Source organism: Trifolium pratense, linkage group LG5 (genome assembly GCF_020283565.1).
Source record: "Trifolium pratense cultivar HEN17-A07 linkage group LG5, ARS_RC_1.1, whole genome shotgun sequence".
In the NCBI taxonomy this organism is placed as follows: domain Eukaryota; kingdom Viridiplantae; phylum Streptophyta; class Magnoliopsida; order Fabales; family Fabaceae; genus Trifolium; species Trifolium pratense.
The window spans coordinates 47,002,226-47,024,154 of NC_060063.1; the positions used below are offsets into that span (position 1 = coordinate 47,002,226).

A 21,929-nucleotide genomic window follows, 5' to 3' on the forward strand; every position below is an offset into this window, starting at 1 on the left:
GATCCGATCATCAAGCTAATTAAGCTGGGGTTGGCGGGAGGACATGATCATTACCGGAAGAAGCGAGAGCAGCTGGCGGGTTTGTCGGGACGGAAGAAGCTGGAGCAGCTGGGGTTGAATGACAGTGTGCGGCAAACAAGTCACAATAAAGATGTACTGTCTGACATTTCCAAGACCAATAGGTACACATAATATACCCCGCAGTCTTTTCATTTTCATAAACATTTTTTGCAGTTGCAGCAGTAACACCCAATATTGTGATTGTGATGAAAATAAAACTTATCATTTTTGAATTCATGGTATGTAATATATATTATCTTTTCAATATATTTTGTATGGATGAATGAATTGTTAAAACAAGTTACTCTAATTTATAATACAAATTGTTTCCTTATATTCATGTATTAAATATTAAGTCAATGAAGTGGTTGTGTTATCTTTTCAATATTGTTATATAGAGTATTATCTTTTCACTATTTTTGTTTTATTCATCCCCACTTATTTTCTGTTTACACAATATATATAGAAAATAGACCATATATTACAATAGAATAATTATGAAAAAACAGGAAGTGCGGTTTTAAAAAGGTTTAACGTAGTTTACCATCCAACTTCTTAATTAGTTTTCCATTTCTAAACCTAGCTAGTACTCCTTACCAAACAATTTTTTTTTCCTACTTTTTCTATAAAACAAATTTAAAAAATTAATTTATAAAAAAAGTATTTAATTAAGTCAATGAAGTGGTTGTGTAATTAACGTACAAGAATTTAAAACAATACTAGATACATAATCTTTTAATACATTCTTTTTTTTTTTTGTTCAAAATCTTTTAATACATTCTACTATGACATATATTACATTAATAGCACAAGTTTTTTTTAGAGATAAAGAATTTTCTTACAGTTATATATTATATATGAAAGTAAGCGTCCTGTGTAAGGGTGATCAATAGTCCTACTTCTGTAAATTTAATAATCTTATGTTAAAACATAAATTCTTGAAACTCAAAATTTTTTTAACTATATATTATTTTTTCAAATTTTCTACTTCAAGAGCATTTTTTTTTTAAGAAGCTAAAATAAAATTTGATTAAGAAAGGGATTTAGTCACAAGATGTACAAATACGTTTTCTACTAATTTTCTTTAATTTAGTTAAATTTTTATTAAGATCAAATAAATTTTATAGACTTCTAAAAATCTAGTTCTTCAAGAACTCAACAAAACTAAGTCAATGAAGTTGAAATTAAACCACGTGGCAGGGACGGATCCAGAAATTGATGTGACAGGGGGCCGAAAAATGTAATATTAAATGTTAAATAAGTAAAGTCTGAATTCAGTAGAAAGATGATTAACTAAAGTCTGACAAAAAAAATTTCCTTCAAAAAATTGATAGTATAATTTTAAAAGTAGTGCATTCCATTTTTATTTCCTTAATCATTGCCATAAAAATACTATTTAGCATGACCTTAAATATGACTAAGAAATGAGGGAGTATAATTTTTTTATTCAATATGACTACACATATATTATTAGTATTGTAAGGCAATGAACAAGAGAGAGGGAGGGGCCCAAGCCCCTGCTTGCCCTTGCCCAAGTCCGTCCCTGCACGTGGGTTCGGGAGCTAGCCATGTCTTAAAATTTATTCGAGTCAAATGATATAGATGAAAATATTCTCTAAACTACTCTTATTATGGTATTGCCATTCAAAAAAAAAAAAACACTCTTATTATGGTAGAGTTTTTTTTTTCTTCTTCATATGGGAATGTTCTTTAATTAATTTGAGAATGACATGGAGTTATATTAATATTATTAGTCTTTACCATTTTATTTCGCTTTTTTCTTTTTAAACGGAAAATAAAAATGAAATATCTAACTTTCTTTTAATATATATAATATTTTTTTCTTCTAACAAAAAAAAGGAAATATGTGACTTTTTTTCAATATTATAACAATTACGAATTTATTTTTTTCAACGGAAAATATATTATATTGGCACACAAGATTAACCGCGTATGTGATGTCTAGTCTAATAAAGATGAGATATTGGAGAGTGCCACATATGTTGCGATATTCAGTAGGATCCACATGTCCGTTGTCATCATACAATTCAATTGGTTTAGGACTAATTGGAGTGTTGGTCTTTGAGGCTTCAAGCATGTTGGCATTTGCTAGAAGATCTTGTGCATATTTTGTTTGGGAAACTATAAGACCTCCGGGAAAGTATATGACTTCAAGAGCGAGGAAGTAACTAAGTTGTCTCAAGTCTTGATAGCAAATTTGTCGGTGAATCATTTGATAAGACATGTTATAAAGGTTGGAGTATTTCTTGTGTGATGATAACATCATCTACATAGACAAGAAGTTAAAATAGCTAGTACCATAACGATAAATGAATAGTAAAGAGTCTGCTTTACTACATATAAAACCAACAGAATCAAGACAAGTAGACGTCAAAAATGCCTTCTTACATGGCAAGCTTAATGAACGTGTCTACATGAAAAAATCGTCTCGCTTTGTGCACACACTACTTCCTGACCATGATTGTCTCCTTCATAAATCCATCTATGGAAGATGCACTAGCTTGTGGTGCATCGTCTAGTGGTCGGACATCCTGCCCAATCTACATCACAAAAAACATTAATGGTTAGAGAGCTTTATTATTTGTGACCTTGTAAGCTTAAGTAATTAAGGGGCCGTGTTATTTTTCACATTATCTTTTGTTTATGAGGTTAGTACCATTTGTTCTTTTTTTTGGTTGATTGATGAAATGACTTTTTTTTTATGTTATTTCTCTCTAAGATAGTAGAAAATGCTTACATTTTTTTTTTGGTGTCACGGCTCACCATTTCTCTCTAAACAAGCCCTTAATTGCTTCACCATTCTCGATTCACGAACACCCTGAAACATGCATTCTTCATACGAAACTCTCAAAATCGCTATCACTCTCAAAATCCTCATTACTCCAATACTTAATCCCTAACCGCACTCATGTTCATCATGATTCAGCATCGAATCTTAACCGCACTCAAAATCCTCAGTGTTCATCACAATCAACACTGAATCTCTAACTCACTCTTGTTCATCACGATTCAACACTGAATCCCTAACTACTCCCTCATAATGGTTCTCACCCGCACCATCACTTTTTCAGAACTATGAACTGTTCTCGTTCGTACCATCGGTCACTTCCTAATCGCTAGCTCACTAGTTATTTTGTAACCAATTTTGCTACTTCGCCGCATTTTCTCTTATCTACACACTCGATCTAAGGTATTGATATGTGAAACAATACAATTCTCCACTACTTTGTTTCTTGGATTTTGTTGTGACTAATCAATTCAATTTATTGTTTTGATTTTGCAAATTAACATGCATAGTTTTTTTTTTTTTTTGCGAGTGTGGGATTGATTATGAATAGGAATTTAGAACTGTGATTGTTGGTTATTTTATGAATCGTTTGTGTTTGGTTTTGGTTCTATTTTTTATCTTTTAATTTGTTTACATAAAGTTTAGTTCTAGATTTGATTTTGTGTTGAGGCATTGTTATAGGTGGAGGCATGAGAAAGTTTTCTTGTTGTGAGAAATACTTGCATGACCATTAATATTTAGTTCCAATTTGGTCACACTCACATAATTGAGAAAAAAGTATAAAGAAAAAATAATTAAATAATGTGTATATTTTGTTATGTGTGTGACCAAATAATGACCAACACCATACTATTGTTGTAACGGTATGTTTGAATACATACTATTGAGTGAATTTATATAAGCTTTGTTTTTGTTTTACATATAGGCTCTTTACTTGTGTAGCTTTAGTTATTATTGAATTATGAGCAATGCTGTATACTACGAAAATCTGATTAACAAATTCCACCACACACACATCATGTGACAGTTTTTTTTAAATTAAATAATAACAAATATTAAATTGGTCTTTACGGTTTCTTTACTTGTATGTGTATGTAGTAGATTTCCCAACCGTGTGACGCATGTGGAAGAATTTGTTTATATGATATGGTTTTATATTTCGTTTGTTATTACGACCAATAAATAATTTCACATAATATTTTGATATCATTATAAATTAAACTAAATATAATTTGACCTTATAATTAGAGTATAGGGATAATCATTATACAACTTACTCAGTATGTAAGTCATCCATAAGGTTGATTGAAAATCAGACTAATAACAACATAATAAAACATCACACGATTCTTAAAATATAAGCTGCATTAAACAAATGATCAAGGCAAACATTAGCTCATCTTTTTCCTGCTCAATTGAAGAAAAAAAATGTGTGTATAAGTAGAGATCTCAAGCTAATGGGTTGGGCCAAATTAATAATAGCACCCCCAACTTCTTTACAAAAATTAGCTCATCATTTTCCCGCCCAATTGAAGAAAAAAAAAGTGTGTATGAGTAGAAATCTCAAGCTAATGGGTTGGACCAAATTAATAATAGCACCCCCAGTTTTGTTACAAACATTAGTTCATATTTTCTGAACCCAATTGAAGAAAAAATGTGTGTATAAGTAGAGATCTCAAGCTAATGGGTTGAGCCAAATTAATAATAGCACCCACAACTTCGTTACAAGCATTAGCTCAGAATTTTTTTTTTCCTACCCCTATATTTATCTCTTTACCCCAACAATTAAAAGTGAATGGACAAATATGCCCTCATATATAAGGTAAAACTTAAAATAAATAATCATCTTCTTCACTATTCAGAGAAAGTGTGCCGGTGTGAGTAAGGGGAAAAAGAGAGAGTAAATGTCGAAATAGGTACCGATACACTATTTTAAAGTGTACCGGTTTGAATAAAATGCAAAAAACCTTACTCACCTGAACAATGGCAGAGATCAGAGAAAAACACAAAGAATTAATTCTCATTGCTTGAATCGCCATGAAAAGTACAAGAAAAACACAAAGAATTCCCACATTCAAATTCACACCCAATTTTAATATTGCCTTAATTTCCTTCCACAATCTCAGATCTCTAAAACACAACTCAGCTAGATCTGTTTTGTTCTCACCCTAGAAAGTTGTAACACTTTTGGTTATTGAAGTTGGCACAAAAATCACAAAGTTGTTAGTGGTTGTTAGGTTTGAAATTCTGGTACACAATAGACAAGTGTTGTCCACGATGTTCAGACACTTGTCGTAACACTTGTCTTAGCAGTGAGAACAATAAAACAGAGCATTAAAAACAGATACTGAAAAACATAAACAACATGCATAATTGTTAACCCAGTTCAGCCTAACAGCCTAATCTGGGGGATACTAATCCAGGAGGAAATTCACTATCAGTAGTATTGATTCAGAGCTAAACTCCCCCGGTTACAACTCCTCACTTAATCCCTACCCAATGCAACTTCTACCTAGGAACTCCTAGATATGAGACCCCGTCTCACTCCCCTCAACCTTACAAACAGTAAGGATTTCAATAACAACAGAATGGAGACACTCTCCTTGACAAAGATGAAGACACACTTCAATGACATTAACACCTACCCAACGACTAAGTTCACAATTTGGAGTTGCTTAAAAGTTTTCTCCAAGTACAATTCTCAACTCATTACCTACAGGTTTCTGAGTGAGGACATAGTGACCATCTCACAACCCGAGTGGTTCACTTTACACCAACTCTCCTAAAGAGTGGCTTAAAGACACGAAATCTTTAAAAGACTACATCTTTGATATTCTATTTTAGCTTCAAGTTTTGGTGTATAAAACAGGGTTAGCAGCACCCTTTAAATAGCAGAGCCTCGTGGGCTTTTCATAATGCTTCAGCTCCAAGAAATCTTCTAGATGCAAAATATATATTTTTACCAAATCTTTCTTTGCATCAAATATTCCTCCCATAAATATATTTGTTGTAAATATATTTTAAAATTAAATCTTCTAATCTTCTTGAAGCAAAATGATTTATTTGAAATAAATCTTTTATATTTTCTGCAGCAATCTTCACAAGATATATTTTTTAAACAAATATTATATTTTCTAAAATTTATTTTATTCCTTTATAAAATAGAACTAGGGTTCGGCTGCCTTCAGAAATAATAGACCACGTGCGCCTTGTTGTGTAAGAGACCACGAAATAATTCTTCAATCAAATCTTCGAAAGATTGAATAGAAAATAAAAACGCTAGCTGGCGTGCAGTCAGACATACAGATGTTGTTCCAATGTGTACGCACGTGTGTCTCAACACATGACGTATGCACATATGTCTCAACACTTTGGCTAAATGATGTTTTTGCAAAATGTAGCCAACATACAAAAAACCCAACAAGGTTGATACTCTTCAATACTCAACTCTGACTGACTTGTTAGTGGAGATTGCCGTGTTTGTTCTGTTTTGTTCACATTATATGAAAATTTTCTTTGATATACCAGAAAACATTTTCAAGTGTTCAGGTGAATAAGGTTTTCTGCAAGTGTTCCGGTAATTAAGTGTTACGACAAATATTACTAGAAAATAATATACCGGAACACTTTTGAAAAGTTTTCAGGTAAAATTAACAAACCGGAAAATTAAAGTGTTTCGAAACACTATGTTTGAAGGGTAGAATAGGAATATTTTAAAATATGTTGGGGTAAAGGGATAAATGTTGGAGTAGAAAAAAAAAATCCATTAGGTCATTTTTTTCCTTGCCCAATTGGAAGAAAAAAAAAGTGTGTATAATTAGAGATCTCAAGCTAATGGGTTGGGCCAAATTAATAATAGCACCCTCAGCTTCGTTACAAACAGTAGCTCATCATTTTCCTGCCCAATTGAAAAGAGAAAAAAAAAAGTGTGTATAAGGTAGAGATCTCAAGATAATGGGTTGGGCCAAATTAATAATAGCACCCTCAGCTTCGTTACAAATATTAGCTCATTCTTTTTCTGTCCAATTGAAAAGAAAAAAAAGTGTGTATAAGTAGAGATCTCAAGCTAACGAATTAGGCCAAATTAATAATAGCACTCCCAGCTTCGTTATAAACATTAGCTCATCATTTTTCTGCTCAATTGAAAAGAAGAAAAAAAAAGTGTGTATAAGTAGATATTTCAAACACGACTAATTATGTAAATAACATGAGAACTATGACCCTTTATCCAGGGGCGGAGCCCTTCATGGGCTGGACAGGGCCATGGCCCGCCCCAGAATTTTTAATTTTTTTTTCATAGGTATACTATTTAAGGCGGTTATAAACCCCCGATAAATAGTCTGTGTAGTTTGTTATATTTTGTTTTGCGGGGGTATCAAACCATAACATCCAGTATTCTTTAATATGTTTCTATTTTGTGGGGGTTTCAAACCCCCGCAAAATCCCGCTATTTTTACGTCCCATAATTCAAATGATTCAAATATACTTTTAAATTTATTTTTTTAAGCATCCCTTCTAATGTTTTATTATTTAATAATTTATAAATGTCTTAAAATGTGTAATTTATTTTGTCGAAGTATTCAAGTATATTTTTTGGAGAAAGTACTCAAATTTTTATTTAAAATAGAGTTTGTGCATAAAAATTCATGTTTGATCAATCTTTTGTTAAAAAAATTTAAATTTTTGTTAGAGAGATGCATATAATATTATAAACATAAATACAAAAACTAATTAAAAAGTATGAAGTTTACACATTTGACATAAAATATATTTCATAATATATTTTTAAAATTTATTTAATAAACATGCATGTTAATGGTCCACCTTTTGACTATTTTTGAGATATCCATACTATACAAACTCTCAATATGATATGTCTTTTTTTTAGTAATTTCTTTTGCATATTCGATTTATATTTGTAGCGGCCCGCCCCAATTTTTCGGGCTAGCTCCGCCACTGCCTTTATCAACCCAATAGAAAATATGTACCATTAGCATCCCCTTCACTTTTAAAACTTACAATTTCTTCTATACAAAATTGTTTTCATAGATTGGAATAACTTGAAATTCCTTCTCTTGGGGATCCATATGAGACACTCCCCGTGTTTTGTGTCAATAATGATATATTGAAATATGCATCTATCCGTAACAAATATATCCTATCTTGTGTTATTTGTCCTCCAACTTGGTTGATCTTGTTGAATGACCGCAGTACCTAGTGGCTCTGAACATGATATATTGAATTCCTCTAGTTTCAAAATGGGACTAAGAGGCTAATTTTGTTCATCCTCACTTGCACCGACTTTTCAACAAAGGCTAATTTTGAAATTAAACTAAGCCACGATATAAACCGCGACCTCCAAAACAGAGCTGATGCATATTTAGTTATTTTTTAACAAAGGCTAATTTTGAAATTAAGTAAAATTATATAGTATTAAAAATGAATAATTATACCTCTCACATGAGCAACATAAACATTTGAAGCCATTATTAGAATTAAGGTTAATTGGTATACATCGACATTGTAAAACTTTTTCACACATGTATCAAATCATAAACTAACCTATAAAAGTGACATTATGGTGTCCCCCGAAAGTGACTTATGAAACCAAACCTCTTCAAAGAAGTAATAAACTAATCACCACAAACTCATGCACACAGTCAACTCAAGAACATCCCAATAGAAAATAAGTATGAGTTTCCTACACCATTCACTTAATACACTAATTGCCTTCAGAGAAACAAAAGGAAATAACTTCAATTGAAAAGAAAAATTCCAGTTGATCACTCATCAAATGACTATTCTGTATAAGTGGTCTACTTATACGGTGACAGAGGCATCACAAAAACACTATCCACAATGAAGTGTTTGTGCTACATTAGATGTAGTTGTATCAAATAGTACCTTTAATTTTAAGTTATATATGAAAACAAAAAACAAAAAGAAAGAAGTGATGATCATTTCATGATGAAAAAAATGGAGTGATTGATTATTCCATCTTCATTCTGTCAAAAGCCTCAACTTGATTATCTCCTTCAACTCTTTTCTTATCAGGAAGACTGCCATATAAAAAAAGAAAATAAACAAAAGATAAAATAAGTTTAAGCCCTTTTCCTGATATTGTTTTTATAATTGAGATGCTTCAAAATCAAACTACATTCATGACATTCTAATTCTCAATTCTAGCACTTCATAAGAGGTTTGAACCTCAAGTATGATTCCAAATCAGTCAAAAAGGGCTTCAAGGCAATAAAATTTAGCATGATTGAAGGAGTGCTATAATTCTATACATATTAGAAAGAGTAGACATACAAAAATCATAAGCTGGTGCAATATGGTGCTCTCTAATTTCATCCAAAGGAAGATCGATGTGTCTCCTCCTGCAGGGACTTTATCAATCATTCACAAAAACAGAAAAAACATTACATGTATAGCAAATGAGTTCCATTAGCAGTAAATAACACACAAAGAAGAAAATAGATAAAATTGAAGATATCAAGACAGTCAATTGGAGTCATATGCACATAAAGTTTAAAGGCGGTCGATAAAAAATAAATATAAAACATGAGAAGGAACGAGACTTTATTTTTCTTCTATGATAGGCTTTATTATAGCATTAATTAGTTATGTGCCAAAAAAAAATTACCAAATGGACAGTATAATATGTTATGTGCCAAAAAAAAAATTTTAAAAAACTTTAGTTTTCAAATATATAGCATTAATTAGTTTTATTGGAAAATATAAGAGTAATTGACAAATCGTATCCATAAAATACCAAATGGACAGTTAAATAAAAACGTTAAATTCGATGTAAATGGACAATTTTAAAAAAAAAACAGAGGGAGTATTATATAAGAAAATTTCATAATTTAGAAAAATATTCACAATAGGAAACCTTTTAATTCTCGTAAAAAGACTATAATAACCTGGAATTTGACCGCAATATTCTCGTAAAAAGACTATAATAACCTGGAGTATTACTAATAAGTGGTCACTACAATGTCATATAATATTTATGCAACTCTTATATATTTTGCTCGAATGGTGATACCACTTTGGATATCATACATTATTAACAAGTGATCTCTTCTACATTTATTTTTTAACTTAAATTGATGATACGGTACCTTAAATAAGGTACTGTATCATCAAATTTGATACCCTCTATGCCACGTAATGGAACTCCAATGATAAAAAATGTACAAATCATTAACCTATGAAACTCACTTTGATACTCTTATTGGAAATGCTCTAAAGAGAATTCGGTAACCAGATTCCTTCAATTAGGTGGTTATGAAATCAATTTTTTTTGTCTTTCACCAACAGTTTAATTTGGTTCATGGATCAGTTATGGCTTCAAGTGATTTCAGTCCCCTCCCGATCGCAATTGCGGGGGAACGAACCTTGATCCACCCTATAAAGTTCATCGCCAATCACAACCGAACCAACTAACGATTGGTAATTATGAAATCAATGGTTATGCTCGTTGCACAAGTCGTCATCCGAACCAGAGGCAAGCCGAGGTGTTGAACACCTCAAACCAATCCTATTTGTTCAAACTGATTAATGTGTTGGTCTGCATGTAAGGCATCGACAATGATCCTTCCGTAGGTTCACCTTGTTACGACTTCTCCTTCCTCTAAATGATAAGGTTCGGTGGACTTCTTCTCACAATGTCAGGGGAAGAGAACTGTCCACGTTGCCGCAATCTGAACACCTCACCAGACCATTCAATCGGTAGGAGCGACGAACGATGTGTACAAAGGGCAGGGATGTAGTCAACGTGAGCTGATGACTCGCGCTTACTAGGAATTCCTCATTGAAGACCAACAATTGGTATCTAATTCTATTTTTTATTTAATTACTTAGTTTATACTTAACATTTTTGTAATCATTTAGTACAGTCTCCCTCTCTATATTTTTGTGTATTTTTTATGGAAATATGTAAAATCAAAGCATTAGAAATATAAATATTTATCTTTTTGAATAAACTTTTTCTTTAAATAGAATGTTTAAAAAGGGCCCTAGAGACACTCGTAGCAAGACCCATAATATTATTATTATTATTATTATTATTATTATTATTATTATTATTATTATTATTATTATTATTATTATTATTATATAAAAGGAAACTCGCAAAGCTCCTTCAAGTATCATTTCCTCTATTGAATCTCTTTTAATTAATTTTTTTCTTTTGGGGAGGGGGGGGTGAGGAATTTAGGAAAACAGCTTGGGTTAATTGGAAAACTTTTTGTTTACGTAAAGAGTATGGAGGATTGGGGGTCAGGCAGTTGCGGGAGTTTAACTTTGCACTTTTAGGTAAATGGTGTTGGAGGATGTTAGTGGATAGAGAGGGGATGTGGTTTAGAGTGTTGGCAGCTTGTTATGGGGTGGATGGAAGGAGATTGCGAGATGGAGGGCCGAGAGGGTCTTCGTGGTGGCGAGAGATAGCGAGCATTAGGGAGGGTGTTGGTGAGCCGGGGGGTGGATGGTTCGGGGAGCATGTTGTAAGGAGGGTGGGGGACGGGTCAGATACTCTTTTTTGAACAGATCCCTCGGTGGATGAGACTCCTTTATGTGAGCGATTTGGCTGTCTGTATGCTTTATCAGAGACCAATTTGCGTACGGTGGCTGAGATGTTCTCTTTAGGGTGGGGGATGGATGGGGCGGCTTAGGAGTGGTGGAGGAAGTTGAGGGCGTGGGAGGAGGAGATGTTGAGGGAGTGTCAGATTTTACTTTATAACATTTGCTTACAGGCACAATATTCAGATATGTGGCAGTGGCAGCCAGACCCTGACACAGACTATACTGTTCGAGGAGCTTACCAGCTTTTGACTACTCTTGATTCGGTTACTATAGATAATGTGGAGCATCTTATTTGGCATCCTAGGGTTCCTTTGAAGGTCTCAATCTTTGCGTGGCGTTTACTACGTGACAGGTTGCCCACGAAGTCAAACCTGGTCACTCGAGGTATCTTATCTTCTTCTGCATAGTTATGCGTATCTGGATGTGGGGAGGCAGAGTCGACCCATCACATTCATCTCTTGCAGCTTCTTTGGTTCTCTTTGGGCTTTAGTTTGCACTTGGATTGACATTTCATCGACGAGTTCCACTACTATCCAAGATCATTTCGACCAGTTCACGTATTCAGCTGGTGGATCTCGAGCACGCCGATCTTTTCTGCAGCTTATTTGGCTTGTTAGCATTTGGGTTATATGGACGGAAAGAAATCACAGATTGTTCAGAGGCTCAACCAGTATTCCTCACTAGTTATTAGACAAGATCAAATTTTTTTCATATAGGTGGTTGAAGACAAAGAGTGTTACTTTGGCTTCAAACTACCATAGTTGGTGGTCTAGTCCATTGTTATGTTTGGGCTTGTATGATTTTGATTTTGGTATTTTCTTTTTCTGTCACTTTGTAAACTTTGGTCGTCTATCTCGGCACACCTTGTGCTGAGAAGGCTATTTTCAGTTAATATATATATATATATATATATATATATATATCTCATTGTAGTTTCTTCAAAAAAGAAAAAAGGAAACTTCAAAACTTACCAAAAAACAAAAAGGAAACTCGCCATTATGGATTAAAAAGAATAAAAATGTTAAATACATTCTATAACAATCATAGAAAAATTTCAATGTTATAAATTACTAAAATATTTTTTATTAATTAATAAAAGTAAATATAATTAGTAAAATACTGTAAAAAAAGTAAATATAATTTATAAATAATTTTAAATTTGGTACAAATCCATATTTTCCAAAGATGTCAATGTATTTAGAGAAAAATATCAATGTAAGCACATACGTTTATAACCGCAGAACAACTTAAATATAGTAGTATTTTTATTATTGGATCGTAGACAACAAATTTTACGCCGGTGTTTTTTTATGCCCTTGTAAAATTAGCATCATAATCATTCATATGCCTATATATACACATTTTGTTGGTAGCAATCTACGATCAAAACATATTTCTTTCAATGATGACTTCCAATATTTGTCTCCACATGTTCTATTATATCACAAGCCTTCACATCATTTCTACATTGGCTCACTCTGATAATTATATCATTCACATGAATTTATCAGCTATGCCAACAATATTCTTAAATCAACATAGTTGGTATGAATCCACTCTTTCTCAAGTTACTCCTACCAATAATAATTTCAAGTCTACATCTTCTAAAATCATTTATACATACAACAATGTTATGAATGGTTTTAGTGCGAATCTATCACCTGAAGAGCATGAAGCTCTCAAAACCTCCCCTGGTTACATTTCATCAATACCAGATTTACCCTTGAAGCTTCATACAACACACTCACCTCAATTCCTTGGTCTTAATCCCTACAAAGGAGCATGGCCAGCCTCTGATTTTGGCAAAGATGTCATTGTTGGTGTGGTTGACACTGGTGTTTGGCCAGAAAGTGAAAGTTTCAATGATAAGGGAATGACTAAAATTCCTTCAAAATGGAAAGGTCAATTATGTCAATTTGAAAATACCAACAATTCATCTTTGTGCAACAAGAAACTCATTGGAGCCAGGTACTTTAACAAAGGATTATTGGCGAAATATCCAAACATTAGCAGAACAATTGTTAACACGACACGTGACACATTCGGTCATGGGACCCACACTTCATCAATAGCAGCTGGAAGTAGAGTAAATGGTGCATCTTTCTTTGGTTTAGGAAATGGAACAGCAACGGGAATAGCTTCATTGTCTAGAGTAGCCATATACAAGATTATGTGGGGAACAAATGAAGTTAATGTTGTATCTGATACATTAGCTGGAATTGATGCCGCAATATCCGACGGTGTTGATGTTCTTTCATTGTCAATAGGCGATGACAAAATTGTGCCTTTGTATGAAAATGTTATTTCTATAGCAACATTTGCAGCTATGGAAAAAGGTATCTTTGTGTCTGCATCAGCCGGTAACGGTGGACCTTCCTTTAATACTATGGACAATGGAATACCTTGGGTGACAACTGTTGCTGCTAGTACTTTAGATCGCGAATTTCATGGAAATCTTACACTTGGTAATGGAGTCTCAGTCACTGGCTTCTCTTGTTATCCTGGTAAATTCTCCACTAGCAATTTTCCAATTGTTTTCATGGGTATGTGTGACAATGTTAAAAAACTAATTAAAGTAAAGAGCAAGATTGTGGTTTGTGAATTTAACAATGGAACTTCTGCTAATCTTTTCAAACCAATTCAGAATTTAATTGCAGCAAAAGTTGTTGGAAGTGTTCTCATAACTAACACATTACAAAATGATGAATTTTCACTCTCAAGTGCGATCCCATTCCCATCTATCATTATTAACCCCAAAAATGGAGAGATTGTAAAAGATTTCATCAAGAGAACCTCTTACTCAAGTTCAATAGCAAAAATGTCTTTTAAGATAACATCTTTTGATGTTAGACCGGCGCCTAGTGTGGATTTTTATAGTTCAAGAGGACCTTCAAAGAATTGTCCATATGTTTTGAAACCCGACATTACAGGTCCTGGTACATCAATCTTAGCAGCATGGCCCACAAATATTCCTGTGTTGGATTTTGTATCTTATAAATTCTTTAATAAGTTTAATATTTTATCCGGAACATCTATGTCATGCCCTCATATTGCTGGTGTTGCGGCGCTTTTAAAAGGTGTGCACGATGATTGGAGCCCTGCGGCCATTCGGTCGGCAATAATGACAACATCAGACATATTTGATAATACTAATGAACACATCAAAGACATTGGAACAGGTAACAAAGCAACACCTCTTGCATTGGGAGCTGGTCATGTTAATCCTAATAGAGCACTTGACCCTGGTCTTATTTATGATGCTGGTGTACAAGATTATGTTAATCTTCTTTGTGCACTTAACTTCACACAAAAAAACATCACTACCATTACAAGATCATCTGTTAATGATTGCTCTAAACCTTCATTAGATCTCAATTACCCTTCTTTTATTGCTTTTTTCAATGCTGGAAATTCTTCAAAGACAACCCAACATTTTCATAGAACAGTTACTAATGTTGGCGAAGGACAAACAACGTATGTTGCTAGCATTACACCAATTAAAAGGTTTCGCATCAATGTTATCCCAAATAAGTTGGTGTTCGAGAAGAAGAACCAGAAGATAAGCTACAGGTTGAGCATTGAAGGTCCAAGAATGATACAAAAGAATAAAATATCTTTTGGATATCTTACTTGGAAGGATGAGAAGCATGTAGTCAGGAGTCCTATTGTTGTAACCACCCCTAGTTTCAATTTGTAGATCACTATATATCAAATAAGAGTTTTTTTTTCTCAAAATTTCATCACCACTTAAATCTGTCATTTATAATTATTAAATTAAATTTATGCAAAATAAATTTTAATAGCAATTTTGCTTTGACCAATGTGACATGTTCATTAATGGAATCAACAACTGAGGTCTAAGATGATTAGCTCTAGTTTTAGAGTTCAGACACTTGTGCTAATATTTTACTCCCTCCGTCCTAAAATGAGTGAGCCATTTTGACTATATGCACTATTCACATATCTTGTTTTGACCCTATAAGATGTTGTTGGATTCATCTCGATGAGAATTTTCAAAATATCATATTTTTATAATTTTTACTATTATACAATTAAAAATATTAATCGTCGAAGTTATGCATTGGAATGTGTGAGGCAGTCAGCTGGCTCACTTATTATGGGACGGAGGGAGCAAGGCCGACCCTGTGGGTGTGCAAGGTGAGCCACCGCACATGGCCTCAAACATTTAGGGCCTCTAATTGTTTATATCGGTCTATTAAAAAATTTATATATGTAAAAAAAATTAATGACTTTGTTACTACTAAAAATATTTTATAACTCAAAAAATAAAATATTTAATAAACACGCTCTTAATTTTATAAATAATTTGCGGTTGATTGTAAAAAAAGAAGCAACATTACAAGAAAGTTTTTTTTCCCCAAGAAAATGTAAAGTTGATAATGATATTAGATTGAAGATGTATTTTAATGTCATTGATTAAAATATGTCGCTTTTTGATGTTATTTACTATGATGACTATTTTTTATGTTATTTACAATTTAAATAGAGAATGACTTTTAAAAAAAAAAAAATTTATTAATGATCCATTTTAAATTTTCAAACAGGGCCTCCAAATACTCGGGACCGGCCCTGGGAGGGAGTTGTCTATAGAGTTATAGAATGAAACAGTTTTCTATACAACATAAACCTAGAGTTTTGAATCTTATGAGGCGCTACAAGAACAAATGTTTTGAATGTTTCTGCTGAAGATAAAATAGCTGGAGTGAAGAACAAGATAACTATAACAAATGATAAGGGAAGGTTGAGTAAGGAAGAGATAGAGAAGATGGTGAAAGATGTAGAGAGATATAAGGCAGAGGATGAAGAGGTGAAGAGGAAAGTGGAGGCGAAGAATTCGCTCGAGAATTATGCTTATAATATGAGGAATACTATTAAGGATGAGAAGATTGGTGGAAAGTTGGGTTCTGATGATAAGGAGAAGATTGAAAAGGCTGTGGAAGAGGCTATTCATTGGTTGGAGGCAAATCAGTTGGCTGAAATGGATGAGTTCGAGGATAAGCAGAAGGAGTTGGAAGGAATTTGTAATCCTATTACTACTAAGATGTATCAAGGTGGTGCTGGTGGTGATGTGCCTATGGGAGATGGTATGCCTGGTGGTGGTGCCTCTAACGGGGCAAGTTTTGGAGCTGGACCTAAGATTGAAGAGGTTTGACTAAAGAAGTTAGGGAGGGACATGTTTTTGAAACCTTGTTTGTGTCTAATGGGGTACTATGAAAAATGTCTTGTGTCCTGTTTAATGTTATATTAGAGAATGTAGGCTTGGTAATGTGGGGCTAGGCTTGTTGAATCATGAATAATGTTTTTATGTTTTTCTGTTAACTCTGTCTATTTTCTTTTTGCTTACTCATGAATATTGTAATTGTGAGATATGAAATAAGATGAATGTAATTTAATTTCTGCCATCAATGTGTATTTCTTAAATCTGATACTTGTTAGTGTTACCATTCATACATATGATGGCTTGAATTATTTTGGTTCATACTTGATAATGCAGATCTTGCAATACTAAGAGTTACAATAGACTTATAGATGACTTGATTTTCATTATACTGTGACATTTACATTAAGAAAGTCCAGTGGAATTACATTAAATATGTGTAAAAGAATCAAGATATATGGAGTCTAGAGGGGAAATCATTATATATCAGTCTTTGAATTCATTTCTATAATGATTCCCAAGTGCTATAATCCAGCACTAGTAGCATTCATTTTATTTTAAGCCAACAACTTCTAATGAGAAAGCACACCCAATGTCTCCATTAGAATAATTACATTCATTGACTTATAATTTAGCCTCTTTAAAAAAAAAAAAACATTGGTGCTAATGCCTTGTGGTACAAGTCAAATAAGAAGGGTGTGAATATGGTTGCTGCTCTGCTCTCATCAATGGGCCTCACCATAAATTTCTAATTTTTTTTAAAATGTTATAGTCAACAGCAACGGTTTTTTAGTGTTCTCTAAAGTAGCTCAAATTAGGCGTGTCCGACACGTGTCGGTGTCCGTGTCGGATACCGACACCGACATTATGATTACACTAAATTATGTCATTTTTCCAAATTTTTATCGGTGTCTACGTATCGGTGTCCGATGTCCGTGTCTGTGTCCGTGCTTCATAGGTGTAGTGTGTGATTTCGGTAGTTACAATACGAACGCATACAAATTCGTATTATAATTTTCAAATTGATTTTCAAGGGTAAAATTGTCAAGATGGGGAGCCTGGTAGTAATATAGAGGGCCTAAAAAGCAAATTTTGAGGGTGTATAAGCCCCCTTTGTTGGTGTTAATCAATGATCATTGGCAAAAAGTCTTGTTATCTTTTTATTTTTTTTCCTTAAACAAAATATATTAAGAAAATGAGTAGAGTTGTTAAATAAACTCAAAACCTCTAAACCCCACTTGCGGAGAGAATTTTTTTTAGCCCAGCCTATTATGTCATTATTTTTTACGGACTCACATTTTATACGTAATTTGTATATTTTCTTAAGAAAAATAGAAAAAATAAATGGGAAAACTAAAATTTAGGGGGCATTTTTGGAAAACATTTCTCTTTTAGGGTGTGTATTTGAGTCAAATTTCAAAAGATTTTAAATAATTATTTTATGATAAAAATGGTTTGTGGTATTCAATTAAGATAGCCATTAAGATAATAGAGATTCTTTTTTTTCCATGGCAATAAAATAGTTATTGGTATTTAATTAAAATTTATCACCATTGTTAAAATGTCTATTAGTATTCAAAAGTTTATAGAAGTTTATAGATTTTAATAGATTTTTATTTTATTTTTTTGAAATGGATTTTGGGAAACTCTTGAAACTTTTGATAATCTTTTTCTTCTTTCATCGAACAGAACACGACTACTACCAAACTCTCTTACAACTTCTTAATTAATTTTACCTATTTTCTTTTGAATGACAATCAATATCATACTTATTGTTCATGCTATGATATGTATCACAAATTGAAAGAACAAATACATTACTGTTTTGTGGCCGTCCATTAAGAAAACATTAAGATAATTTACTACATTCGTAAATAACCTAACGGGTAATTTCATAAGTTCGGGGGCTTGAGAGCAATACAATGGGCCAGAAGAGCAACTTTGTTATTTTACTTAAAAAAAAAACTTAAAAAAGAGACATAAAATGATAGTCTATTTAATGTACAAAAAAAAAAATGGGGAGCTACTTTTGCCGCCCTACTGATTACTCAAATACCGTTTGTGACTTAAGTAGCGGACGACTTTTTTCCCCAAAACGTCCTATTTTTACACATCCGCTACTTAAATCGCGGATGTGTAAAAATATGGCGCGCGAGTAACCAGTAGGGTGGCAAAAGTAGCTCTCGAAAAATGATAGTCTATTTGTAGCCCATTAGTCAACTAATGGGCTATAAATAGACTATCATTAACTAATTATTGTTATATTTAAATCTCTTAACTACATTTCTGTTAGTCAACTTAATCTGTTAGTTTTAGTCAACAACCGTTAAGTTTGGTACAATGTCATCCGTAGACTTGTGATGTGCCAAATTCTTTCACAAAAATCCGAAAACCGACAAATTTGCAACTTAACAACTCCAAAAAATTACCCAGACATTACAACTCTAAAAATTTACCACAAAAAGTTCAATTTTTTATAAAAAATTACACTCTCTGCTATTCAATCTACTACTATTGTTTCAACCACTATACTGTTGGTTTCAAGTGGCATTCTCTAGTTTATTCATCACATAACAAGTCCTTATATAGGAGTACAAGACATACAAGTAAGCACACACACATACAAGTGCTTAACTTGTTAACCAAGTCACTTCAGGCCAAGCCAGGCCAAGCCTGCTTGCCTTGCGCGCGCGCCCAACCAGGCTCATTGGCACGCCATGAGCCTGCCGAGCCTAACCTCAAGCCAAACAACACTAACAAACACTCCCCTAAACTGAACACATGTGAACAGTTTATACAAATGAACAACAACAAACAATCATTCTAAGCTATGACCATCATATACACCTAGCTTATCCCTGAGATTACAAAAAGTTTCAAGCTTTAATGGCTTGGTCATGATATCAGCAATTTGCTCCATTGTACTGCAGTGGCTGAGCTCTACCACTCCTTCTCTAGTCAAGTCCCTCAAGAAATGATACCTCACATCAATGTGCTTACACCTCCCATGCATCACTGGATTCTTTGACAGCTTAATTGATGAGCTGTTGTCACACTTTATTATAGTACACTCCTGCAACTGGCCAAGCTCTGCAAGAATTCTCCTTAACCAGATACCTTGGCAAGCACATGAAGCAGCTGCTACAAACTCTGCTTCAGTGGTGGATAGAGTGACAATAGCCTGCTTCTTTGAAGACCATGATACTGCACTTGAGCCAAGCATATACACATATCCAGATGTAGATTTTCTATCATCTAGATCACCTGCATAATCACTATCAGACCATCCAACCAATGTCAATTTCTCATTCCTTCTGTACCAAATGCCAAGTTCTAATGTTCCTTTGAGATACCTCATAATTCTTTTGATTGCAGCCAAGTGAATCTCAGTAGGCCTCTCCATATATCTAGCCACCAAACACACAGAAAATGTCAAATCAGGCCTAGATGCAAGCAAGTACATCAAGCAACCTGTCATTTGTCTGTAATTAGTAGCATCCACCAGTTTTCCATTTTCATCTCTGATCAACTTGTTTCCAGGCACCATAGGGCTACACACTTTGTTACATTGATCCATTTTGAACCTCAACAAAAGTTCTTTTGCATACTTCTGTTGACAGATGAAAATCCCACCATCAAACTGCTTTACTTCTACTCCAAGAAAGTACCTCATTTTGCCTAAATCAGTCATTGAGAACTTGCTTTTCATAGAAGTCTTGAATTCTTCAAACATGATTTCATTACTGCCAGTAAAAATCAAATCATCCACATACAAGCTCATAATCAATACATTCTTCTTATCATCTTGCTTTATGAACAATGTGTGCTCATGAGGACACTTCTGAAACTTTTCTTGAGCAAAGTAAGATTCTATCTTACTATACCATGCCCTTGGAGCTTGCTTAAGTCCATACAAGGCTTTCTTCAGCTTATACACCTTTCCCTCTTGCTTATTGTAACCTGCTGGTTGATCAACATACACATCTTCAGCTAAGTCACCATGTAAGAAGGCACTTTTCACATCTAACTGATATACATTCCAACCATGTGAAGCAGCTAATGCAAGAATGGTTCTAATTGTATCCCATCTGGCTACAGGAGCAAATACTTCATTTAAGTCAATGCCATACTGCTGACTGTACCCTTTAGCTACCAGTCTAGCCTTGTACTTTTCAACCTTGCCTTGCTCATTATACTTGGTTTTATAAACCCATTTCACACCAATCTTCTTCATACCTTGAGGAAGATCTGTCAATTCCCAGGTTCTATTTCTCTCAATAGACTTTATCTCTTGATCCATTGCTTCTCTCCATACAGCCAATTTCACTGCTTCTTCAAAGCAAGTTGGATCCTCATTATTACTAAACACTGCTAGATTTTGCAACTGTTCCTCCTTTTGCAATTCAGAACCTGTCACATAATCTCTCATCCAGCCTGGAGGTCTTCTGGCTCTTTGCCCTACACCATCCTCTGAGTTATCATAGTTTTCCTCACTAGTAGTGTCCATGTCACTATCACTTTGAACTGCTGGTTCAGTAGTGACTGGATCAACTTCAGCAGGCTCAGCTTGTACTGAATTTTCAGCATCATTGTCTATTAACTCAATTTCCTTCTTGTCACTTGTTTCATTCCATTTCCATCCTTGTTTTTCATCAAAAACAACATCTCTGCTAATGATTATCTTCTTTTGAACTGGATCATAGAGCTTGTAAGCTTTTGATTCCTCACTAACCCCTAAGTGAACACACTTGACACTTTTAGGATCTAGCTTCTTTCTATGAACATCAGGCACATGTGCATATGCTATGCAACCAAAAACTTTGAAATGAGCTACTGAAGGCTTCATTTCACTCCATGCTTCTTCAGGTGTTCTATCTTTCACAGACAATGTTGGGCTTCTGTTGATGACATGTGTGGCCCAGACCACAGCTTCTGGCCAAAACCTCTTTGGTACATTCATCCCTGACATCATACTTCTCACCATATTCATCAAGGTTCTATTCTTTCTTTCTGAAACTCCATTTTGCTGAGGAGTATATGCTGCAGTCAATTGTCTTTTGATTCCATGTTCACTACAGAAATCATTGAATTGGCTTGAAGTGAACTCTCCACCTCTATCAGTTCTGAGACACTTAATCTGATGATCTGATTCCTTCTCTACTAATGCTTTGAATTTTCTAAAAACTTCAAAAGCACTGGACTTATCTTTCAATGGATAGGTCCAAGTCTTTCTGCTAAAATCATCTGTGAAGGTTATGAAATATCTGCAGCCTCCATTGGAAGATGGATTGA

General features: G+C 33.8%; 2 protein-coding genes across 3 annotated transcripts; both read left to right on the plus strand.

Annotated features, from left to right (window-relative positions):
• Positions 1–12,845: 12,845 nt before the first annotated feature.
• On the plus strand, positions 12,846–15,193 carry LOC123883197 (subtilisin-like protease SBT3). 2 transcript variants are annotated; one of them, XM_045931936.1, is made up of 2 exons: positions 12,846–13,962; positions 14,116–15,193. In XM_045931936.1, the coding sequence occupies exons 1-2, from the start codon at positions 12,861–12,863 to the stop codon at positions 15,153–15,155; spliced, it is 2,142 nt and encodes a 713-aa protein (XP_045787892.1). In that variant the 5' UTR covers positions 12,846–12,860; the 3' UTR covers positions 15,156–15,193. The 2 variants fall into 2 exon arrangements, with proteins under 2 accessions (XP_045787892.1, XP_045787890.1); XM_045931934.1 differs by having other exon boundaries at positions 12,864–15,155.
• Positions 15,194–16,117: 924 nt separating this feature from the next.
• LOC123885631 (heat shock 70 kDa protein-like) lies at positions 16,118–16,738 on the plus strand. Its single transcript, XM_045934919.1, has one exon. It carries the CDS (start codon positions 16,245–16,247, stop codon positions 16,629–16,631), a length of 387 nt encoding a protein of 128 aa, XP_045790875.1. The 5' UTR covers positions 16,118–16,244; the 3' UTR covers positions 16,632–16,738.
• Positions 16,739–21,929: the final 5,191 nt, after the last annotated feature.